The sequence below is a fragment of the Ceratotherium simum genome, chromosome 23, assembly GCF_057802395.1.
Source record: "Ceratotherium simum simum isolate JZ-2026a chromosome 23, ASM5780239v1, whole genome shotgun sequence".
Taxonomy (NCBI): domain Eukaryota; kingdom Metazoa; phylum Chordata; class Mammalia; order Perissodactyla; family Rhinocerotidae; genus Ceratotherium; species Ceratotherium simum.
Genome location: NC_141922.1, coordinates 45,839,809 through 45,866,362, shown reverse-complemented (window position 1 = coordinate 45,866,362; position 26,554 = coordinate 45,839,809). Strand labels below are relative to the sequence as shown.

The 26,554-nt window shown below is 39.9% G+C and overlaps 1 protein-coding gene across 15 annotated transcripts in view; it reads right to left on the bottom strand.

Moving 5' to 3' along the window:
* Positions 1-26,554, bottom strand: part of RUNX1T1 (RUNX1 partner transcriptional co-repressor 1) — a 139,434-nt gene that overhangs the window by 65,917 nt on the left and 46,963 nt on the right. For 4 of the 15 annotated variants that reach the window (XM_087447677.1, XM_087447679.1, XM_087447678.1 and 1 more), the window contains exons 2-3: positions 25,273-25,480; positions 24,186-24,266 (exon numbers count right to left, since the gene is read on the bottom strand). The exons of 7 other annotated variants lie outside the window; for them this stretch is intronic. In XM_087447677.1, the coding sequence (XP_087303803.1) occupies positions 24,186-24,189 (4 nt within the window). In that variant the 5' untranslated portion in view covers positions 24,190-24,266; positions 25,273-25,480. Of the gene's footprint in view, positions 1-6,860; positions 7,104-11,955; positions 12,275-24,181; positions 24,267-25,272; positions 25,481-26,554 lie in introns of those variants that run through there. 4 more of the 15 variants (XM_087447680.1, XM_087447670.1, XM_087447681.1 and 1 more) reach the window with 4 other exon arrangements.

The following is a 26,554-nucleotide window of genomic DNA, read 5'->3' as shown; positions in this document are numbered from 1 at the left end:
CTCATAAATACGTTGGGAGCCACCATGTTCTCTCATGACCTCCTACCCAAAATACCCAAGTGACTGGCCCAGGCACAGCACCTAGTCCAAGATGGGTAATCTCAGTCATTCTCCAAGATTTTCATCTTCAGAACTGAAGAAAGAAAAACAATGTCTGGAAAGCCTTTCACGCCTAGAAAGCAGGTCTGCAATGAAAAAGAAAGCAACTAACAGGCAGAAAGAAACAAAGAAGAGAAACGGCAAGAGATTATCCTGATAGTGCTAACTTTCTCATTCTACTGGATCCTAGGGGCTAGCTGCACCTTTAAAATTCCTACAATTTGGATCTTCCAAACCATCTACAGATCCTAGTCAATCAATCCCTCCTTTGCCTAAAATCTAGTTTGTTGACTTTTCATTTGAGACCAAAGAATCCTGACTAAAATAAACCTGCAATGAAGCATCAAAGTACCCTCTTAATTCCCACTGAAACTCTTCTCAATTGTTTCTTCATTATTAATCCAAGAAACACTTGTGTCCTTTATCTGGCATCCTTGTAGCATCTGACATTGTTCATCACTTCCTCCTCCATGAAACATTATTGTCCCCAGGACTCCATGATTCTAACATTCCCCTCATTTTTCTCAGGCCTTCCTGGCTGCTCCTTCTGTCTTTTAACGGCTCACCTTTCTCCACCTCTGTGATAACTATTGGTGTTTTCGCCCAACGTTCCTTCATAGTTCCTCTTCAAATTTTCACTGTACACCTTTCCTTTAGTGACTTCATTTGTGCTGTGAGAGTCACACCATGGCCATTATGTGGATGACACATACCTATAACTCTACCCCTAACATCCCTTTCAAATTCTAGACCCCAACTTCCAGATGGCTACTCATTTCGACAGCCTGAATTCAAACCTTCATCATCCATCATCTCTCACCTGGCCTAACCAACAACCCATTGAATGGACTTCCTGCTCTGTACTGTTCATCTCTGACTCATTCTCCAAATCACATCCAGTCATTTTACTACACATGCCAAAGTTGTGACCACGGATCTTGCCCCTCTCCTCTCAGTAATCTTCAAAGACTTTTTACAATGTTGAGCATAAAGTCTATGTGCCTTAATAGGGCACAGAAAGACCTTTGTGACCCATCTGCCTTCTGTGATCACTCCAGACTCATCTTCGTCTCTCCCCTTCACATCCATTCGCACCTCTAAATTCCATACTGAACTACTGTGGCTCTCCAAATGCCCCTACATCACTCAGGCTTCCATCACACTGTATCCTTTTCCTGCAATACTTCTCCCTCACCATTGCCTGGTTAAGTCCATCATTCCTTTAAAACTCTATTCAGGTGTCACTTCAGCCAGAAATCCTTTGCTGACAACTTTTCCAACCCAGCTGGCCCAGAATGCCCCATATTCCCCCATTACACTGTCTAGATCCCTCTTACAGCACTGATCACATTCTACTTAGAACCAAGGTCACTCTCTCCCACTAGATCACAACTTACTTAAGGGTAATGATAACATCTTAATTGTTGTTATATTTCCAGCACTCTGTACAGTGCCTGACACATAGAAGGTGATCAATTTGTATTTTAAATGAATATTTATTACTGTAATGTCATAAGGTATGCAATATAGTCACAACTTTGAGACTCTAAAACTTTCAAGAGACACGACAAATTTAAAATCACCTACATATCTGTTTTTTCCATCATCCTAAAAGAATCCTAAAAAGAATTTCTATATTCTGAAAACATTAAGTCACCAAAGATAAATCTGGAAAAACACTAGTAAATTAATTGAGTTCACAGTTTTTAAATGCCCTTCAGTAATCACAACATATTTCTTAAGACCTTTCATATGATATTAGAAAAAAGGCTCTGCAAGGCAATTTATACACATATGACCTATAGTCTCCAAAAGATCTTTTTTTTCACAATGATAGTATCACTGTAGTCATACATATACACATTCAACACAAAGGGAAAAGCATATTATGAACCAAAACAAAATTTCTTTCCACATTCCACAAATTTCTCCTATGCTTGTCTAGGGATGGTGGAATTACAGGTTATTTTTAGTTTCTTCTTATTTTTTTCTTTTATTTAAATGTTCTACAATAAGCATGTTTTATTTTTACAAGCAAAAAATATATGAAAAAAAACTTATTAGGATAAGTCACCCAAAATCAGGCGTGAGGCACTGTACCAAGTGCTCTGCATGCGTTACCTCACTTTAAGCCTATGAAAAAGGTACTACAAATTTGCCCCATCTTATAAAAAGGAACTGAGGCCCAGAGGGGTTGGATAATTTGACCAAGGTTACAAGCCAGAACTTATTCCAGGCTTTCTCAGAGCTCATTATCACCTAAAACTAATTTTATACATGATCTGGAAAACTGAAATGAGGATACATTCAGTAAATCTTAAATCCAGAGTTAGCATTATACCAGAACCGCACCTTCCAATACTACTGTACTAGCCACACGTTACTATTTAAATTTTAATTCAAGTTGAATACAATTTAAAATGTAGCTCCTGGGTCACACTAGCCACAGTTAAGAGCTCAACAGCCGGGGCTGCACAGCTGCATAGCTGTGGCTGACGGCTACCGTATCAGAAAACTCAGTTACAGAGCATTTGTGCCGTTGCAAAAGGACAAGGCGGTGCTAGAATAATGGCTCTGAAATGCAATACTAGAAATAATGGTTCCACGGCAGGAGTCCACGCAGGTGACAACGCAGCCAGAAAGGGCGGGGATGAGGGGTGAGGAGTGCCTTTGGCCTCATCCTCAACACCTTCCATCCCCATTCAGATCTTTCACTTGTTTTATACGTTGGGCTTCTGCATATGATTTCATCTGATGGTTAAGAGGTAGGAAACATAAAAGTTTGAAACCCAATGACTAAGATAAGAGAGCTATGAGGAATCAGAAGAACAAGGCCTGCTCAGTCCAGGTAATTAGTAAACCTTGGGGTAACTATGCTAATGAGAACAAGGGCAGGGGCTCAGTCCTGGAATGAGCTGCGTCAGCAGCTGGTCTGGAATCAGAGATGACAGCCTGAAGCACAACTTTATGCCTTTAAAGAGCATGAACTTGAGTTCAGATGGAAGATAGTCAAAAGAATGAGGTAAATTCATACTAATCTATAACTATTTCTAGAAAAATAACTTCAAGAATGTTTGGGTCAGGGCTGGCCCCATGGCTTAGCGGTTAAGTGCGCGCGCTCCGCTACTGGCGGCCCGGGTTCGGATCCTGGGCGCGCACCGACGCACCGCTTGTCCTGCCATGCTGAGGCCGCGTCCCACATACAGCAACTAGAAGGATGTGCAACTATGACATACAACTATCTACTGGGGCTTTGGGAAGAAAAAGGAGGAGGATTGGCAATAGATGTTAGCTCAGAGCCGGTCTTCCTCAGCAAAAAGAGGAGGATTAGCATGGATGTTAGCTCAGGGCTGATCTTCCTCACAAAAAAAAAAAGAATGTTTGGGTCATCTCTGTATAGGGACAACAAGAGGAATTTCCCCTCCCTTCCTCAATAGCACTTATCTAGCTAGTACTTGACACATTTATCTTGCTCTTGAATGTCTCCCCAACCACAGTGTCAGCTTTGAGAATGCAGCAATTTCCACCTGCTTTGTTAACGCCAGCTTCCAGAGCATTTAGCAGAGTGCCTGACATAGTAGGCATTTGACAAAGATTTGGTGAATGAATGAATGAAAAAAGTAAGCAAGGAAGAAAGCAAAGCTAGTTTCTGACAAAACAGCAAGAGACATATTAGTAACTCTATGGTTACCTAGAGGGGCAAAGGATGAGTAAGGCAGATAGGATAAATGCAGAAAGCACACACCCGTTTAAATGCAGATACAAATGCTAAGAAGTAGAAGCAAGAAATAGTCTAAACCCTTTTGCTCATTTTTTAACAAAAATGACCTGCTGACCACCAAAAGAAAGCACTGTAAACATTAACAAGTACCCAAATGGTGGTTCTAGCCAGAAAAATCAATTACTAACTTCATAAAGTGCAGAAAGGACTGCTGGTCATATGTATCCTGCGGACTTGTACGTGTTACCTGTATGTGTATGTTCCTTAGGACTGTCATCTCTCCCACAGCTGCACCCTTACTCCAGCGATTCCTGCTTCCGAGTCTAATAACCACTTCCTGGAGATGGCTCCTAGAGGCCACCAAGGGGGTACCAAGCGGCCTGAGATCTAACTACCCCACTTCAACCAGCATAGCTCCCCGTTTATCTACCTTATGCACTGGTATTCTGTTTAAGATTTCCTTTGGAAAAAAGGGGTCTCCCATTTAAGAAAGAAAAGTTTGAAACTCCTGGCACAGGCAGGCAATCAGCAAACGTTCACTGAATGATTGTGATAAAAATACTCACTAAGGCAAAGCAAGTCATCTAAATACACAGACAAGTAACTTGTGCTTGTGTAAGGAGCAAAGATACGTGATCACCAAGGGCCCATAAACTGAACATATGCATCTATGTAACACCCTACCACCAAAATGCAGATTATTCTACAAGGTGAGAAAAATCATTAGTGATCCAAACCTTCCACATTCTTTAAGTACAGACGATTTTTATTCCACTAATGTTTCTCTTATTTGTCAACGATAAAGAAGACTACAGAGAAGGCTCAGAGAGCTGCTGTAGAAAAATGGTAGCATACACATCCAGTGCAGTCTTATGATCATCCAGGTAAGAGTTGGTAAATCAAGGCCGAAAATTATGAAGATGCACAGAGTACGTGCCTATGGCTAAATCACAGACAAGCAAAGAGGAGGAGCTAGAATGAATATCTGTTGAATTTAACTGAATGTACTCTTAGAAAACAACCAGTACTGTTGGTTTAGACTTCACATTATAGGCAATGGGAAAGCACTGAGAGTTTTTAGGCAGCTGAATGATACGCTCATTTCTATATTATGGGTATATAGAGAGAGCAGAAAATAAATAGCGTAAGAAAGCCAAGAGGGCAGGAGTACTGGACAACACTAGCCTAGGCAACAAATGATACAGACATCCAGCATGGAAGTGGCTCTAAGAATGGAGAAAAGGAGAGAGATTCAGGAGACACTGTCTATGTCAAGTTCACAGCTTGGTAACAAAATAAAATAAACCTTGAGTAAGTAGGAGTCTCAAGGAGCATGGTGATGCCAAAAACCAAAACCAAAACACAGCAGATAGAATCGTCTGGAAAAAAGGCAGGATAAGTTCAGTTAAGTCGTAGTGACTTAGAGGTGTCCCGGCAACACTCTGCTGTTCGTATATAAAACATCCTGAGTATCTTCCTTTCTCACATGTGCCACCATCAAATTATTCTTCCTCTTAAATGTGCTTCTCCATTTCCATCACCACCCTCATGCACCACCACTTGGACTTTGTCAGTAACTAGTCTTCACAACCCCTCACCCCACACTGTAATCTGTTTACCAGACGACAGACAGAAACATCTTGTCAAACACAAATGTATTCACTCATTTAAATAAAAGTATTTATTCAAAAATATCTGAGCCATCTACAAAGCGCCAGGTACTGTTTTAGACACCAGGGGCAATGAACACAAAAGAAAATCACCATGCTCAAGAACTTTACATTCTAATAATCAAATCAAGTTACTCCTCTATTTAGTGTTTCAACGTTTTTTGAGGAAGCTCAATGCTGTTTTCCATTAGTGACTGCACCAACTTACATTCCATTCCCACCAACAGTGCATGAGGATTCCCTCTTCTCCACATCCTTTCCAACACTCGTTATTTCTTGTCCTTTTGATAACAGCTATTCTAACAGGCGTGAAGCGATATCTCATTGTGGTTTTGATTTGCACTTCCCTGATGATTAGTGATGTTGACCACTTTTTCATGTACCTGTTAGCCATCTGAATGTCTTCTGTGGAAAAAAGTCTATTCAGGTTCTCTGCCCATTTTTTAATTGGATAATTTGTTTTTTTTGATATTGAGTTGTATGAGTTCTTTATATGTTTTGGATATTAACGCCTTATTGGACATATCATTTGCAAATATACTCTCCCATTTGGTAGGTTGTCTTTTCGTTTTGTTGATGGTTTCCCTTGCTGAGCAGAAGCTTTTTTGTTTGATGTAGTCCCATTTGTTTATTTTTGCTTTTGCTGCCCTTGCCTGAGGAGACCTCACCCTTAGGATAAAATCTAAAATCCTATAAATGACCTACAACCTAGGTAGACAGTCTCTGCTTACCTCTCCTATCTCATCTCATATCTCATTGGTTTAATCAGTTGCAAGTTTCACCTCACCTCATGACCTTTCACTCAGCCTGGAAAACCCACCTCAGCTCAAATTCACTAACTCAAAGAAGGTGACCTTGATCCCTCCCCGCATTCCCCTGTGTTATAAGTTCTATTGAACCATCTAATGGTTCTTTATAGGGCTTACTGCAACTGTTATAAATAATTGTATAATTACTTGTTTGTCTAACACACCCTTACCGGACAGTGAAATACCCCATAATGGCAGGGAGCATATCATTTCATATCACATATCAACTCAGCCCCAGAATTTATCATACTGCTGAGAATCTAGTACAAGTAAATAGAGGATAAATAAAGGAATTTTCTGTTTAAAAATACAGATTTGGAGGTACAATTAGAGCAATGCAACTGGATTCCTTAGTCCCCTTACAAGGGATTTCAAAGTTTCTTCAGTGACAGAAATAATAAAATAATGGTGATAACAATGAAACCACTCTCTCATATTTATTCCCACTTCATTCCCACTGCAATGGGGTTTCCACAGACACCACTCCACCCAAACCTCCCCAGCAAAGGTACAAACTCTTTTGTGGTTAATCCAAAAGAAATCGTTCAATCTTTATCTTACTTGAGCTCTCAGCACCATATGATCTCTTCAGCCACTTCTTATTCCTTTTGTCCTGTCGTGTCATTCTTCTAGATATTGCCAGGAGTTTCAGTGAATTCTCTGGGACCCTGGCCTCTCCTCTCCACCAGGGCCTCACCTCCTCTTCTGAACTGGCTTCGTCCCTTCTGGTCTCAGATGCAGGCCTTCTCATCTCATGCAACAAATTCTGCCAGTGCTCTAGATCTCCAGGGGAAGGACTCTCTCCTGAGAACCAGACAAGTTACCTAACTACTTGCTTAACAACTCTACCCAGATGTCCCACAGACAGCTGTATTTAGAACCCAATCTAACCTCTTCCTTGAGAAATCTGTGCCTCCTCCTGTATTCCAGTCACTGGGACAGCATCATTTTCCAATCAGCTAACCAAACCCAAAACAACACAATCATCCTAAAACTCCTCCTCTCCACCATCCTCCTTCCACATCCAATCCATTCCCAGTATCCTATCAATTCCACGTCTAAATACCTTTAGGATCACCCTCAGTTCACCTCTAGTCTGGGCTTCAGAACCTACAGAGCCTCTGAAAAGTTTTCTCTACCTCCAGTCCCTCTCTGCTCAAATCCTCTCCTCTTTGCTTCCAGAGCAATATTCCTAAAACATAAATCTGACAAAGTCTTCGTATAATCCTACAATACACAATCTACTTAAAATCCTTCTATAATTGTAAAAGTTGGTCAGAATAAAGGATGTAGGTCCTTATCTTTTCAACTCTGTATCTCTGGTGTCTAAACAAGGATCTTGGACACAGTATCTCCTTATATAGTCTGTGTAATAAATCATTTTTTTAAATTAAATTATCAAGATGTCCATTCTACTCTCATTTAGTATATACTGTAACCATTAGATAGAATGCAGTTCCAACCGAAATACTAACTGAATCTTTTCCAGAATTTTACAAATGTTTTGAAGTTAATCTGAAATAAAAATAAAAATAAAAATAGCTAGGAAAACTTTGAAAATGAAATGTAATGAGGAGATTTAGCCTAACATTTATTAAAACGCACCATAAAACTATAATAATTTGAACAATGTGCTACTAGTACAGAAATAGCCAATACAGAATAAAAATTAAAAAACAGAAAAAATATAAAGCTCAGAAATGGATACACATTTATCTAAGAATTCAGTATATGCTAAAGATGACTTCTAATATTAGTGAGAAAAAGATAAAGCAACTCAATAAACTTTCTTAGGAACATCAATAATTAAAAGTTGAAAGCCCAACAAAACAAAAGTTGTAAGAAAGTAGGAATAAGAAACGCACAAAAGAAATATAAATGACCTATAACGCTATGGGGAGAAAAGTTTAATCTCAATGGTATATTTTTTTACTTAAAACAAGATACTCTTTTTCATCCAACAGACTAACAGATTTTTAAAATGATAATATAGTATTAGTTACAGTACAAACTGGCACTTTAATAAATTTTTGTAAAATGATGCCAATTTTCTTGTAGGACAATTAGGCATGTGTATCAATTGCCTCTACATTATATATATCCTTTAATACACCAATTCTACTCTTTAGAAATTATCCTAAATAAATAATATCAAGTGCACAAAAATGTTTATAATGAATAAGACTAGAAATAACCTAATTGTCCAACATTGGGCATTTGGCAATTCAAATTCTAATAGAATCATACAGTGAAACATAATAACGTGTATATTTACATGGAAAGATCTTAAAATATACTAAATGGGGGAAAAGGTTACAAAGCTACATACTTTACAAGATCCTGTTTGAAAAAACAGAGAGACTATTTTAAGACAGTTATACATGGATGGATGTGTATGCGTTTGTGAGTGCAAGTAAAAGTCCGGAAGGATATGCATACAAAGGACCTATATCAGAATGTAAAGAGTGGCTATCTCCAAAGTCAGTGGTTCACAGTGGGGCAGAGGCTTCAAATATATTGTCAAAAAGTCATGCTGTGAAAAGGCTTTTTCTTTTAAATTTATGCTCAGTTTTAACATTATATTTAAACAATTCTAAGACCCCTACATTTTCTCCTTAGACATCTCTGAAACTGGGATGAACCCCACAGCCACGGAGTCAAGCACTGTGTCAGGCTGAGTGGCAGCACTTTTTTCTTGGTGAGCGATTTGTAAAATAACTGCGTGCCTTAAAATCAATTTAGGTAAAATATAGCATACCTAGATCTTTCTAGGAATGAAACTGTGAAAAAAATCAAAGAAAGGATATATCTTGTTTCATTTGGAACTCTACCAAGGCTGTTCAGCTTCGAATGGAAGGAGCAAAAGACAGATTCAAGACACCAAAAGCGGGGAGCGAGGGGTCCACAAGGTGGGGTTCTTACGGGGGCTGCTCTAGCACATGAAAACCCTTGAACACATCACAAAGGTAGAAAAGTGCCTTACTCACTTCAGCACCCCAATCACCTAACAGTGCCTAGCATCACTGGTTATCGAATAAAGGAATGAATGCTATTTCAGTAGTAAGGAAGTCCACACGCAGTAGCAGACAGGAAGGAAAAGACATAGAGATCACCTGGGGGAAAAATCCACAAGTACACTAGAACACTAAGAGAGCAAAATCCCAGATACACGACCACATTCTTTACAAAGCATTCGAGAAGCACCACACAATAAAGCAGAACCCTCCACAGAAAGCCATTTCACTAAAAAGCTAAGTCACCTAGAAGAGTTCCCAAAGATAAGTTTGGACTGCCTATGAACTATATTAGCAAATTCTTTGCATATAATAATATTTACACACCAATTGAGAACTGAAGGGATGTGCTTAAATGGACATTTCTTCTGGTTTAATATGGTCAATATATAAAGGGATGAAGTTTATAAATTCTATACAGTTGTCTGAATTTCACATTCATCATTTCTTAATAGACTCTGCCTCAGTTAATATTTAGCATAATACAATTTTACATGGAGGCCCATGCCCTTATTTAAATTAATAAAGTAATTCAGAGACGGTACCTTAATTAATTAATTGCTAATAAAATATTCCCTAAGGACAGAAGCTCAAGTTCTGTTCACCAAAGAAATAACAGCATGTGTATATTCACAAGCAACCAAGTAAGTCTATTTTCATCTCCCTTATTTCAAGACACTTTAAAAGCAAGCATACCTTTTAATCTCAGAAAGACCATTGGGGAAACTAGAACTATAAAATTCTGGCTAACTACAGTTTGAATGACACAGTTTTACAATTCACATATCCCCTAAGTTCCAGGGATGTGTCTCAAGTGAACACATAAATAAATTTCAAGTTAATAAGTCTTTAATGTAGGCTCATCTGTATATATACTTTAAATGCGGGTAAATATGTTATTAAATTAAGATGACAGTCTGAATTCCCATCCATCTACTGGGAATCATTTATATTTCATACAGCACTAGAGACGTCTTCTCTGAGCTTATGAAGAATTATAATGGGGGGTGGGGGGAATCAAACCAAACATTGATGGACAACTGTAAAGAGCATTCCATGCACAAATGAAAAATGTGGCTTTTCTGAGATCTATAAGATCATTTTCAAAAACATAACCTTCTTGACACTATTTGTCAGATAATCATGAAAGTAATCAACGTCTAAACACAAAAAAGCTGTTCTCAATCAAGGTTCACCACGTTATGAACCTGTTACTAACAATAACTCAAATTAGAACATATCCAAATTCATTCCTATGATAATATTACTATTTCCATAAAAAGTAAAGGGGTAGAATTTTTGGAACATGGCAAACCCCATCACAGAAGTCCACTGTGATTGTGAATGTCGACACTCCTTGAGTGGCAGCAAGAAAAAATGCTGGGAACCTGTTTTGAGGGGTCAAACCAGTGCTTACAAGTGCCTTTCCCTTCGTAGAAGTACTGGCCAGGATACCTCAGGAAAGTTACTAAAGCCTAACAAACCATTTTGCACACTCTTATCTTCATCGTCTTTCTCTGAAGAACAATAACTTACTTGGACAAGCTTAGACTTGCAAGAAAACACTAGATGTTGCTCTGGTAGATAATGTTTTATGTCTGCTTGGGCTGGCTCTAGGCAAAATTATGAAGTCAGCAAAGTTTATCTTCAGGGTCTCCCTGTTCTCCTTGGTTTATCTTCCTCTCAGTATCTCCCTCCATTCTCCTCACCTCTAAGAAATCTGGAACTCATCCTGTCCCTTAGCTAAAGATATTACACTGTGACACTCACCTAGGCCCAAAGTCCAGAGCTTCAGATCTTTCCCAAATGTCTACTTCTGGGACTAAAGTTGCAGTAATAATTTAAACTAATTCACATAATGGCGGTGATTAATAATGGCAGCTTCCTACACACACACACACACACACACACACCCTCTTTTCCTCATGGGCTAGTGAGTCAGGGGGAAGAGGGATGGTAGAGGAAATGCAGAGAGAAACACCACGCAATTGAGTAGAGGGAATATATTTTTGTCTCGTTCCTCCCTTCTGCCCCACCCTGAATACATTACTGCATTTCCACGTAATATCCTTTAAATTTTTATTTATTTATTTTTTTCCCCCAAAGCCCCAGTAGATAGTTGTATGTCATAGTTGCACATCCTTCTAGTTGCTGTATGTGGGACGCGGCCTCAGCGTGGCCGGAGAAGCAGTGCGTTGGTGCGCGCCCGGGATCCGAACCCGGGCCACCAGCAGAGGAGCGCGCGCACTTAACCGCTAAGCCACGGGGCCGGCCCCAGGTAATATCCTTTAAAAAGCAAACAAATATGGTCCTTCTCTGCCTTAACTTGAAGGATAATCTGTTCTAGGTCTTGTATAGCAACCTCAGGAAGCAAGGAAGTACCAGTGAGAAAGGCATGATGGTATCACAAAACTTCCAGGCAGTTACCTACTCACAGACACAATCCAATACTTACGGAATATCTATTTATTAATAAGCTAAATGCCAGAAAAGATTACTATTTTCCTTCTCTACTCCTCAAATGCTCAGCTCGTTTTCACCTTTTATGTTTCAACATCAATGTCATCTCCTCAGGGCATCAATCCTTCCCTGGCCATCCAACCTCAAGCAGGTTTTCCGCCCCTTTGTCCCCTTCACAATACCTGGAAAATTCAAAATTCTTTTAAATCCTTTCGCTCAGAGTGTAGTCGGCTCCCACCCCAGCGCACCACTGTGTTGGAGCCCAGGCACGGTCTGGCACAGAAGTACTCCAAAAGATCTGTTGAAACAAATGAGGAATGCGGGATTCTAACTTTCAACGGGGCAACAGCAATGTGTGAACTGGTTATAAACCCAGCAAGAAAAGAAACAGGGAGGTGTCATGAACCAGAAACACAAAGGGAGGGTTAATAACTGGGAGTTCATGCTGAGGTCAAGGGTAGATGTGTGGTGGGATAAAGCAAAGAGGAAATGCTGAACAGGACAGAGAAAATGAAGAAGTAAGGCTTTCTAGATTAAATAAGCCTGAGCACGTCTGGCCTGGTTCAGCCCTAGACAAGGTGAGGCAAGAAAGTCATGGAATAAAAAATGAGGGTGTATTAATCTTGGAGACATCACCCGACTCACATCAATCCTGAGGCAGATAGCCTCACACCCTGCTTAAGAGAGCAAAGTGAGGTCAGCAGGTGTAAATCCCTGCAAACCCCACCCTCAGACTCCTGCTTATCTGCACCTCTGGAGTCACACAAGAGGCACCTTTCACCTCTAGGGTCTTCACCCTACCGTCATTCCACCCTCTCCTTCATCTTCCACTTGCCTAGCTCTCCCTGTTCCTTCCTAGAAACCTGGGCATGCTAGACTCTCTCTCGCCAAGAACAAACCAAGCCCTCCTGCCATTCTCCCACTGCCAGGCTTCTTAAGAGAAGACCTCGTGGCTCCATCTACATCATCTCTTCCATCCACTTTGCAACTCACTGCAAACAAGCTCTAACAGAAAGACAGAGGCCACTGGCAACTACCTTCCCTCCAGATGGCCAAATCCAAAAGGCAATCTCGACCCCTCCTAATTACTGGCCCCCCGCAGTCTTTCACACTGGAGACCACTCCCTCAGTGAGACTCTTTGCCCCCTGGATTAACCACACCTGACTCTCTCAGGTGCCCTGGTATTCCCGTGTTCTTGTCAAGGCGTCCTCTCTTTACACCATGCATTTCCTCCTGACTGAGTGACTCCAAAGGTTTTAGCGATCACCAGTGACTTCGAATCAAGATTTCCAGTATACACATCTCTACTGAACAAACCCGTGAGCCAGCTCCCTACTGAATATCTTGGCAGTCATACACCAGACAAACCTGAAAGTTAATGCTTCAAAGTGAACTCACTGTCTTCTCTTGATACTTGACTCCCTATTCTGATTGATGGCACCTAGTTGCCCAAACGAGAATTCCGAGTCATCCTAAACACCACTGCTCCCCACTCCCTGACCCGACACCTAACTGATCACAAAAACCCTTTGGTTCTCTTTAGTCAGTACCTGTAGAGCCTGTCACTCATTGGCTTGCTTGCTCCCTTCCTCCCTCCCTCCCTGACATCACAGCCAATGATCATCCTATCTCACCTGACAGGCTACAAATTTCATCTTCAATTTACGTTCCACATCACGCCCAGAGTGATATTAACATTCAAACCCAACAATATGACTCCTCTGCTTGAAAGCATCCAGTGGCTTCCCTTCTGCCATTCCCATCTACAAGATAGATATCTACTCCTGTTACGTTCTCATGCTATAAGCTCCAGCCATTCTGGTTCATGCCTTAGTATTCTTGTTTCATGTTCCTCCCTGTATTTTAAATGTCCTCTGACTACAACAAGCTTGTGATCCTTCAAGACACAGATCAAACGCCACCTCTTCCATGAAGCCTTCCCTGATTACCCCCCCCCACACACATTCAAATGGGAGAGAGTTGATCACTCCCTTCTTTGGGCTCAACTTTGCATATATCTATTAGAAAACTTAGCATCATCTATTACAATTGCTGTACTCCCGAGTGTGTGTCCATGTATGTACACTACGTACACATATGCACAGATACATACCTTACTTAAAAGACTAGGCCTATGTCCTATTGATTATTCCGTCCCCAGCATTTCATGTAGTGTTTAGTACATACCTGGTTCTGAATAAATATTTGCTGGCAAACTGCTGTTAAGTCAAGAACACTAGAATTTAGGACAACAAAGTAAAGAAAGTTATCAAGTTAAAAAATGAGAGGGGCCTGCCCCGTGGCTTAGCGGTTAAGTGCGCGCACTCTGCTACTGGCGGCCCGGGTGCGGATCCCAGGTGTGCACCGACGCACCGCTCGTCCAGCCGTGCTGAAGCCGCGTCCCACATATGGCAACTAGAAGGACGTGCAACAATGACATACAACTATCTGCTGGGGCTTTGGGGAGAAAAAGGAGGAGGATTGGCAATAGATGTTAGCTCAGGGCGGGTCTTCCTCAGCAAAAAGAGGAGGATTAGCACGGATGTTAGCTCAGGGCTGATCTTCCTCACAAAAATAAATAAATAAATAAATAAAATTTTAAAAAAATTAAAAAAAATGAGAAAGAGGGCCGGCCTCGTGGCTTAGCGGTTAAATGCGTGCACTCCACTACTGGCGGCCCGGGTTCGGATCCTGGGCATGCACCGACACACCGCTTCTCCAGCCATGCTGAGGCCGTGTCCCACATACAGCAACTAGAAGGATGTGCAACTATGACATACAACTGTCTGCTGGGGCTTTGGGGAAAAAAAGGAGGAGGATTGGCAATAGATGTTAGCTCAGAGCCGGTCTTCCTCAGCAAAAAAAAGAGGAGGATTAGCATGGATGTTAGCTCAGGGCTGATCTTCCTCACAAAAAAAAAAAAGAGAGAAAGAAAAGAAGATGAGAAAGAAAACAGCATTGCTACATTAGACCCTGCCGCCAACCAACCGGGAGTCAGGAGGCCTGGCTCTACTGCACTCCTACAGCCCTCTGCACCTTCCCCTATCATCACACAACACACAGCTTACTGTAAATGTCTTTGTGTGTCTTCCTTGCTAGGGTGAAATACCACTACTAGTACTAACATTGTCTAAATACCTTAATGAGAGCTAATATTTACTGAGCATTTATCAAGTTCCAGGTACCTTGCTAAGTGCTTTACATGTTTTAACTCATCTAATCTTTACAATAAGCAAATGCTATGGATGTTATTAGTATTAACATTTTACAGGTGAAAAAATTGAGCTTTAAAAAGATTAAGCGATTTGCCCATTGTCCCACAGCTAGTGAACAGGATTCAAAGCCAAAGAGTATGATTTCAGAGCCTATGCTTTTAATTTTACTACAATACGACACTACTAATGCCCCGACTGACAACCTACCACCAAAGACATAAACAAAGGCCACCAGGGTTCTGTGAAGACAAGGGCCATGTCTGGCTTATTCGCTCCCTTGGCACACAGTAAATACTCAGGAAATATTTACTGGCCGACTAGCTGGCTGAACAAAAGACTGTTACAACTTTGGGCCTAATTTTTTTTCTTGTAAAATGAAGGTGTGGTTCTTTCAGATTTCTTTCAACTGTAAAAATTCTATGGTTTTATTACATGAAGATAAAGTGCCTGCTGCCTATGATATGATGACGACGTACTGGAGAGGACAGACAGACAGACAGGTAATCAAGGGCATGGGTTTGAGATCAACAGATCTTGAATGGAATCCTAGATCTGCTTCCTAACCTGGGCAAATTCCTTGATTTCTCTGAACCTTCATTTCCTCTTCTTAAAATACAGGTGCTCCTAGCAACTGCCTCGGTAGGTGATTTGAGGATTAAATGAGAAAATGTGAATGTGAAGGACTTATACTCCAGCACTAATAAATGGCAGCTGTTAGTGCAACCCACAGAACATAACTGATACCCCAACACACGAAGGAAAAGGTAAGCATCTGCTGATGAAACAAACACAGCTTTCTCAGAGGAAGACTGTGTCCTATTTCATTATTTTATTGCCCTGAGCTATGTCTTTGGATTCAGCATGTGAGTTAGAAAAGATTTAGCAAACAACTACATTTTTATTCAAAATTGTGGGTTCTCTCTCAGCCCTTTCTCCTCGTGCTGCTACTTGTTCACACGCAGAGAATTCACCCAGAACTCAATCTCTCCCATTTCCCATTTCTCTCAAAAGAAGACATATTTCTTATCTGTTATAAAAAATGATGGGTGAGAAGGGAGAATCTTCCTAAGGAGGACTCTTAATCCATATAAATTTCTCAGACCTCTTTCCTAGCCTATCTGATTATACAGCATCCTGCCCCTTCCAAAAAAACAGTTTCCCTAAAGTTAATTTTATTCAATTTAAAAATTACTATAAGAAAATTGACATCCATTATTTAAGACTAACTAAAATATCCTCAAATGTCCCCAAATCGACTTTGTGAAATCCCTTCCCAAAATGAAACACTTAGTTCCTTTACCTCTTTGAGCCCCAGTATTATTAACCAAGAAAAATCGACTGAAAGTAAAAAAATTAACTACTTCCAGCAGGCTAACACATAACTATAAGAAGCCTTACGAAAAGCCTCTGTAATTCATTATCATCTCATAAAATTTAATAAATATACATAAAAATTTTAAAATAATAAATGAAATAAAAAGTAGCATGACATTTTTTATAGTAACAAACATTAAAATATTAATATAAAAATAGCATATGTAAAATTTTTCAGTCGAATTTTCCCTAGAATTTTGGGAAGACAGGGGGCCGGCCCCGTGGCTTAGCGGTTAAGTGCACACGCTCCGCTACTGGCAGCCCGGGTTCGGATCCCGGGCGCGCACCGACGCACCGCTTCTCCGGCCATGCTGAGGCCGCGTCCCACATACAGCAACTAGAAGGATGTGCAACTAAGACATACAACTATCTACTGGGGCTTTGGGGGAAAAAAAGGAGAAGGATTGGCAATAGATGTTAGCTCAGAGCTGGTCTTCCTCAGCAAAAAAAAGAGGAGGATTAGCATGGATGTTAGCTCAGGGCTGATCTTCCTCACAAAAAAAGAATTTGGGGAAGACAGTATTAAAACTTGTAATACTTTAAAATGAATTTATCCCAGAATTTCTAAATTCTTTATCAGATAATGCCTATTTGTTTTATACAACTGTCAATTATTACTATCCACGATAATAGGAGTCAGGAATGGCACAAATAAATCAAAACTTAGACAAAGCTCATAGGAAATAACGTATCTTCTCAGCCTGCTCTCAAAACTCCTCATGAGCCAACACTAACCATTTTAATGTTGTGTTATCACTGCTCCTGCTCCTTCCCCTGTACAGAAATCCATTAGCAGCGATATGGGCAAGAGAGAGGCCACAGGACAGGAAAGGCCGGCATCAATTCACTCTGAATAAACAGGCTGTAACTGACCGTCGGTTGTACTCACAACAAGAAACAGTCATGACTGCTGGAAGGTCTCATAGAAAGGCAGCTGTGAAGAAACCAACAGCAGACGAGGAGCAGCATCTACGGTGAAAAACGGCTAAACAAGACCAAGAGGGCATAACTCTGTTGTGTCATGATCAGTCTTTTCAAGAGATGACAAAATGAGTACTACGAAGGGCGAGCTGAGTAATCATTAAACTCAGTTTCCACGGAAGGACCCCGTTCTACTTCATCTATCTATGTCTGCAACATACAGAAGCAGGCTTTGGGTAAACGCAATGAGGTTTAGAGAGACTAAATATTATTACTGCTGTCATTAACATCACCACTACTACTTCACCAACCACTTAGTGAGGGCCAACATGTGGGAAACATCTTCTATGATTTCATTTAATATGCAGGAAAATCAGATGCATAAGCTGAGGCACAAAGAGCAGGTAAAAGGAGGGCAGATGAGGAAACCATGCCCAGTTTCATCTACTGCAGCCCAAAGCTGGAGGTATATTCATCTCCACCTGGAAACCACGTTGCTTCAAGCAAGGATACTCAGGAGTCAGCTGATTCCACAATGAGGAAGCTATAGACAGGGTACAAGCAACAGAAAGTAGTAGTAAAATGTAGGGCATTCAAGAAAGGAGAAGGTATTCATAATTATGACAGACGTGAGCACAGCTCTGATAACTTAAAGAAATAGAAATGCTATCTCAAAAATATGGGAAATAAAGGTATAAAATATGAATGAAAATATAAATTAATTTCAAAATGAGAATTTATGCGTGATCACAAATCATAATTGCAATAAAATTTCAAAGCTCTGATAAAATATTAAACTAGTATTTTCCATTTTCTCAAAATTCTCTATACCCACTGTAGTCACATACAACTTAATTTTTCCCACTTCAATTTACATCTCAGGAGTCAGTTCCTCACCCAAGTTACCAACCCACATTTCCAAGTGTCTGCAGAATGGCTCAAACTCAACATATCAGTGAGATTATCCTTTCTACTTCTTCCTCCTGACCTTATTTCCACTGAGGCACGACCATCCTGCCAATGATCCAGGCTCAAAATGTCAGCAGCATCCTTGATTTTGCTCCTTCCTTTTCTCCCACATAATAGCATGATTCAATGAACCGCTATCCCATAGATTCCAACTCCTTGATGCTTTTAAATTCCTCCTGTGCTGATTTGGGCCCTCACTGCCTTTTGGAATTTCTTCCCAAATAATCTCCCATTTCCTGCCTCTCAGTCTTCATGGCAATCATTATATCAGCTTTACATCCCCTGCTAGACTTCAGGTTTCTTCAGTGCTGGGACTATGTCCTCCTCTCTCTGAAACCCCTGCAGTGCTTTGCACAGTCTTTCCCAGAGTCTACTCAAATATTTTTATATTAAAATAAATCCTCTCTACTGTGCAGCCACTAAAACTCAGCTATACTTTGAGATGATGCCTATGAAGCTACTACCACTCAGTTACTTTGAGATGGGGCAGCAACCTCACAGAGGTCAGAAATTTTAAGTGTGCCCAATGAAATTATTCAGATAATTAAACTGAGCATACCTGTGCTACACAGGAAGTCTGTACTATGGCCGGTGTTCTCCCAGAGGACACAAATATTTCATCAATACCTACCCTTATTTCCACTCATGTATCATTTCAGGTTGAAATGATAGATGAGAGAAGAAAGAAATGACTTGCTTACTGCATAACTGACTTTTAGCATGCTAATGGATACTAGAGTAACTTTCCCAGCTTAACCCTTTTAAGGGCACTAGGGAAGCTGACATGACAGACCTTAACACGTGTACTGGCTTATAAAGAGAAACGTGGAAGGAGATTCTAAATTGTAGCTTATAATAAGAGTCACAAATGATGCCTCTTTATACAAACACATGATTTACACAAAGACTTTTAATATTACCCCAGCTTGACTATTAGTTTGCCTTTGGCAAATGCCTGTTTCTCAGCCCCACATACCTAAAATGGGTTTAAAATTACTAAGATACAGCAGTCAGGACCCAAAGAAGACTGAACACACAGCCTTGACGAGCACTGTGTAGAGTGGTGCTTAGCTTCAAGGACTTACTCGGCCAAAGAACCAGAAAACAAAGTGGACGATACCAATGATAGTAAAATAAATATCTGCATGATGCATGGAATAATAAATAATAGGGATAACCATGAGGCACACTGAGGTCTTCAGACTGAGACACGGTATTTACATATCTGATGTGATGGCAGCACGCAGGGAAGAATAAGAACATATACCCAATGTGCTGGACAGAGCTCATCTGGGATGGGTGTTAAATCGGTTAGATAGGCAAGTCCTTGAAAGGACCTAAAAAGCCCTCCTGATCTCCCCCTCACTGTCTCCGCCACCTCTCTGAGTCTCATCTCCCAGCGCACTTCCATCCTCAGCCAGCTCCAACACAGCCATGCTGGCCTCCTCCCTGTTCCTGAACTGGTCCAGGCCACACTCAACCTTTACCTTCTCCCTGCCTTCATCTCCTCTCCCACATATAGCCACATGGTGCCTTCGCTCACCTCCCTCAAATCTCTGCTCAAAAGTCCCTTCCCAAAGGGGCCCATCTCAACCACACAAATTAAAACGACAACCTGATCCCTTGCCCCAGTGCCCTAGGACCCTCCCTATCCTTTGCCCAATCTTTTCATAATTATCATCTAATGTACCACAGAATTCACTTCCGTCTTATGTTTATTGTTTACTGTCTGCTCCCGTACTCCCTCCCCAGATACACTGGAATGTCAGTTCTATGAGGACAAGGAATTGTACCTGCTTTATTCACTGACTCATCCCCAGTCTCTAGAAAAAGGTGTAACATATATTAAGAGCTGAATCAATACTTGCTGCATGACTGGTTAAATGATGCATGAATTGCAGAACTGTCATGGTTGAGGTATAGGGTATTTTTCTGAGATATTCATGACCCACATTATATAAAACACTACGCTAGGCACTACGAGTAAAAGAGAAATTTAACAGAAAAGAGTGCTTGACCTCAAACAATTTGTTCCAGAAATGCCTCATAGGTTATACTAGGGCAAAGGATGCCACACCCACTTAATCTATTCACCCACTTCCTCCAGCATCTGCTACACACCTGCCTAAATGCAGAAGTTTACAATGGAAAGGAAACATGTCAAGGATTCGAGCTCTGAGCAACTGAGTAATCCTTCAAGAAAAGTTCCCACTTAATTCTTTTAGGTTAAACTATTGCATAAATTATCAACAAGGACCAAAGAGTATAACCTGTGCACTTTCAACTGGTGCCAAGTTACCAAATGCTGCCGAATGTTCAGTTCACCAAATAAACCGATTCAACTGATATATGTTCAGTAAACAATTAACTTTAAATGTAAACATTTGCAATTAATATTGACTGCTTAAATGGACATTCAATATAGTTTTTCAGACATTTAAGGACTTCTGGTTTTGTCAAAATTTATGAGGTGTCAGTCAATGACATCTGTGCCCTGATCTCCTTTCAGTCTTAAATTGGGGGGAAAGTATTATTAAGACCCTGGGTGCGCAATATGATTTTAGTATGACCAAAGCTTGTTATGGATTTCAATCCCTAGAAATACCATAACCTCTGTTGTAAATCATGTGTGGAAAGAAGGACAGAGGAAGGGAGGGAGGGAGGAGGAAACAGACAGACAGAGGACAAAACACACGTTTGACACCTAGCCTGGTCTTTTGAAGGTGAGATGCTCATTTTAAATAAGTAGACTGTGTGTAGTATGTCTTTAAATACGTTTAAGGAAAACAAGTCTTGAGGAGGTGCAGAGAGCAGTTTCCATTACTGGAACCCAAAAACCATGTAAGAGAAATTGGTCAAAAATAAAGGCTACACGTGCAATGTAGCTGAAATTGAAAATAATCACAGAGGCCGGCCGGGTGGCACAGTGGTTAAGTTCACGCGTTCTGCTTCGGCGGCCCAGGGTTCGCCAGTTTGGATCCTGGGCGTGGACCTATTCACTGCTCATCAAGCCATGCTGAGGCGGTGTCCCACATAGAAGAGCTACAACTCTACAACTATGATACACAACTGTGTACTGGGGCTTTGGGGAGAAAAAATAAAAAGAGGGAGATTGGCAACATGTTAGCACAGGGCCAATCTCCCTCAAAAAAAAAAAAAAAAGAAAAGAATCACAAACTAGATATTATCCAAGATATGGTCACTGTCCTTAGTAGACAAGAGAGGAGAAATCCAGTTGCAAAATTTTCAATATTATATCACATAAACCAAAAAATTAAAATAAGGAGGCATGGTCCCTAGGTCAGATGTGACATGGTACCACACAGATTCTAGGTGTGAGGCCCCTGTCCTGCTAGATCCAACAGATCAATGAATGCACCTATCTCACCTAATGAGTCTGGCTTTTCCTTCTCTTCTCTTTCTAGAGGAAAACATATAACGTAAGGATCTGTATTCACAGCATCCTGAGGGGAGAATGAGAAGACACACGGGGTGCTGAACAGACGATATTTGGTATAGCCTACAAAGTTTCAGTAAGGCTATTTCTCAAGGAGCTAACCATCTCCTCTAAATTTTCCTGAAGCCTTGCAAACCCATCACTTCTGAAAGATGCCATTGTTAAGAATCCAACTGGTGCTTAACTAAGGAAAATGATAAATCTTCGGAGCCAACAGCCAGCTGCCTTATTCTGAACTGTGATTCCCATCTCCCAAACTTCTAAAGCTCTTCTACCTTCCTTCTTTTTCTTACATTCTAGCCAGAATACAGCAGCAACAAATGTGACTCCTCTCACACTGCATGCAGATGTTAACAGCTCTGTACAGTTCTGTAGGACAGCAAAAAACATTTCAAGAATCTCCTAAGTGCTGACGAAACTTGCCTGAATTACCCACGCTACCTCTTCCACATTCCTTAAACATTGTTTTCCTGAATGTTGGGGGAAAAATATAAAAAATAATCTACTGATCAAGGGGGAGTGAACCTCTAGACAAAAACAAATACATGATTGTAAAAGTAGGGAACTAGTTTAAAGAATAACTTAACTAACCCACATATTCAATGAAGTTCTCTCCAAGACAATAGTAACTTGAAACCTGCTTTAGATATTCAACCACCAGCAATCTGCCTCCGCCCTCAATGCCATAATTCAACGAGCTCAACATTGCCTCACAGACTAAATGAAAATAGTTGAAGGACTGTTCCTTGCAATTAAGTGCATCACTCGTGCAAAAACTAAGGGGCTCCTTATTTTCTCCATTTGAGAAATGCATTAAAAAATTCCCTTCAAAAGGCTTATATCTAATAACTATGCAACTAATTCATAAACATAGTTACTGTTTTATGAATTTAAACTCTTTTCATAATATCTAATAACCACAATTTTTCACTCCAATTCAGAAGGCAATTTGGCTTCCTCATGTTAAAATTTCTCAAAAAAAATATTTACATGTGTGTATATACTATATATATAGAGAGAGAGAGAGAGAGAGAGAGAGAGAGAGAGAGAGAGAGAGAGAGAGAGAGACTAAATGATAGAATGTTGCTTGTAAAAGTTTTTCAAATTTACCACAATACATTTTGGCTAAGAAGAAGAAATTAGAAAATCCCAGGTTATTTCACTGGGCATGGATTTTGCCATAGAATTTCTTGAGTTTTCTTCCTTAAATAATTCTAGATCAAGAGAAACAGACTGCAGATGCTGAGCTCTACTACCATGGCAATATTTTAAAGTGTTTTATTAAGATAACAGTACCAAAAAAGGATTCCCAAAAAGATGGTGCCAACTGTTTAAATATTCCTCCAAACAATCCCAAATGTTTTATTACGATCAGTGTGTCAATGGTACATCAGATGCCTATTAGGAACCAGGCCCTCTGCTGGGTCTTTTGAATGAATTATCTCTTTTGATTCTTACAGTACCATAGTTTGAGGTACTAATTTTCCCTTTCAACAGATGAGAAGACATAAGCTAAAAAACGGTTAAATAAATGCTCAAACATCAAGCAAACGACAAGGCCAGAATCCAAGAAACGTTTTTGATTCTAAAATCCATGCTAATTCCATTTAACATAGTGCCTCAACGGATTTAAAGGCTCATCTGATTCCTTCAACAGAGTTATTCAGTACCTACTAAGAGCATGACACACAGCAGCGCAAGTTCTCCTTTTAAAAGGTAATTTAGATCACATCACCTCTGAAGGCTTCTAGACACACTTAGAATAAAATCCCAACTCCTAGGAATGGGCTGCCCCCTGAACTGGTTCAAGTTGCCTTTGAAAATGCCAATCATGTTCTCATCTCAGGGCTTTTGAACTTGCTATTTCTCTGCCACTAAATCTTCAGATCACTCAGGTCTCAGCAAAAATCCTACCTCCTTAAAGGTGCCCTCCATGACAATCCAATCTAAACGAGTGCCCCACCCAATCACCCACCCACCCTTAGCCTGTTTTTCGATTGTACTTATCCCTATCTGAAATTATCTTGTAGATATATCTGTTTCTTTGTTTATTGTTTGTCTCCTCCCAACTAAAATACAAATGCCCTGAGAGGAGAGACTCACCAGTCTTGCTCATCACTGATTCCTCAATACCTATAGCAGTGTCACACCCATACTGTGAGCGCAGTAAATAAATATTTGTTAAATGGATGACTGAACTCTAGGTGCCATGGAGATGCATACATAATTAGACCCTCAAAAAGTGTTCAATCTGTAAGGGGACAACTACACAAATAATTCCACAAGGCAGAATGTTTTAAGTGCCATAAGTGAAATAATAACAAAGTATTATGTGGTTTCAAAACAGAAAATTTTAAAAAATCACATACCAACATAATATTAAAAAGTACTTATAATTTCATCAAGAAAAAAAGGAGAGAGGAAGATAAATCAATGGGGGAACAGGAGAGGACACACACACACATACTCACTCACTCATGTTATTCCTCAGAGCGGAAATGCTCAGTTCAGTCACGGCTTGGAAGATATAAACATCATTGAAATTCAAAAGCAGTTCTGAAAGAGAGGATGCCTCAATTGGTATGCAAGGGATGTTTCATCCCCTGAATACATTATGAACTTGCAGCATGCTAATATGCCATGCTATCATAAGCACCAGATGGGGCAGTAGGCAGTACATGTCCCATCAAACCTCAAGAAGATGTATTAATGTTCATGCTCTTTAAAAAAAGAAAAAAAAAAAATCCTCTGCCTGTGTCCCTAGACTTCCACATTTCTTAGCATTCAGTTACTTTCTCTCAAAGCAGTCCTCCAGGGCTGCTCCTCTTCACCAGATGGTGCCAGGAATCATTTCAATCTATTTTATCACAGGAGGCAAAGGCCACAAAGCGTGTCAGACTCCGCTTACTGAAGGCACACCAAGCACAAAAGAGAACAACAGAAGATGCAGGAGACATAAGAAATAAATCCTCTCCAGGCACTGTTGATGAAATGTTTTTAATTACGCTGAACCCTTATTTATGTTCCACCCAGAGAAAAATAAAAAGAATATTTTCGTATGTCTAAACTTTCAAGACTGCCTGATATTATTGTGAAATTGAAGTCTACATAAAGATTCTCTAAAGATGATTAACTAAACTCAAAAAATTATGAATAATCAGAAGGTGGCCTCAAAATGAGGCAAAGGCATAAAAATGATACCTGAGGGCACTGAAATCGACTCAGTTGTTTAAAAGTAAACATCAGAACAAACTAATATCCCAGAATTCGGGTTGAATTCTTCTCTTTACTATCCCAGGCAGTTTAGTTGTAACGTGTGGGCATCTGAATATGCCATTAGAAACCAAGGCTCTGACAAATATATTATTTGTAATTTCTTGAATATTATTTTTTTTAGGTACATCATTTAAAATAAATAAATTGCCTTGATTTACATTCATCTAGGACTTCCACTGGCTTATTTATGATCAAAAAAGAGGTGTGTTCTCCAGAATACATAAGGAGACAAAAAATTATAATTTACAACAGTGATTCTCAAACTGGAATATGTCTCAGAATATACCTTAAGAGAACGTTCAAACACCGATTGCTGGGCCCACCCCAGGTTATGATTCAGTAGGTCTGGGATGGGGTAGAGAATTCGCGTTTCCAGTAAGTTCCCAGGTGATGCTGATGCTGCTGGTCCATGGAAACCACCGTGAGAACCATTTATCTATATCATTTGAACCATGTTTCCAAAGCGCTCCGCTGATCTTCGGCAAGTCTGTCATCTGCAGAACATCAGCAATATCCTTGTAAACACAAGAGCCATTTCCATTGATAAGCGAAACTGACCTTCCATGAATTTTTGAAAGCGACAAATTAAGAGAAATACTTACAAAATATCCATCAAATTAGCAAGAGTATTCTTTCAAGGTATACTATGTAATGATATTCTCTGAAACTCACAAGTCCTCCCCTATCCCTTTCAAAGGATTCAATGGAAATGCTGACACAAATATAAGAGGGCAAAAATATTTAAAGAAAGCTGCATTAATATAAGAAAATTATATTTTTCAAGAAAACATATATCATGCACTGCATGAATTATTTTAGCAATCTCTCTGGAGTCCTTAGGAGAAATTTTATCAGGATATCAAATTGCCAGTCATCTAAGATTACTGGTGGAAGAAATGTTGGCTGAATTTACTGTGTAACTGAAAAGATGAAAATATTTTCTTACTATTTCTTTTGCTAGAGTCTTACTCAATATGTCTGCTGGAAGACTGAAACTTTACACCCATCCTCCCAAACTATATAGAACTAACTTCCCAAAATACTGTCTACAACTGTCAAAACCCCCTGACTTTGTTTCTAATTTCAGAAATTATGTTAGAAAGTTTTTTTAAAGTGTTATATGTTGTATTATATTTTTAGTAAATATAATCATGATAAATTATCAGATTTATAATACATGCAATTTTAACTAAAATGCAGCTAGCTGCCAGTAAAGCTGTATGGCAAAAAAATAAATATATTACTTTTCCTTAATTCTGAAAGAAAATACTTGATTCTTAAATACCATTTACCAAAATTTTATAAGATTCACTTAATTTTTATCCCTCATAATTAACATGCTTTGGGTATTATTTCTTTCCTTTAAAATCTCTGGGAATCCCAGTCCACTCTCATCCACTCACTTATGCATTAAGCAAACAGCTGCTGATTGCCTCCTATACGCCAAGCTCACAGGTAGGCTGGAATGGCATTATCAGACCTAGGAAATCAAGATCTTAATGTAAACGGCAGCTTTATCAAGAAGAGTTGATGATGCTTAAAATATCCATTTTCAACAACAAAGAATA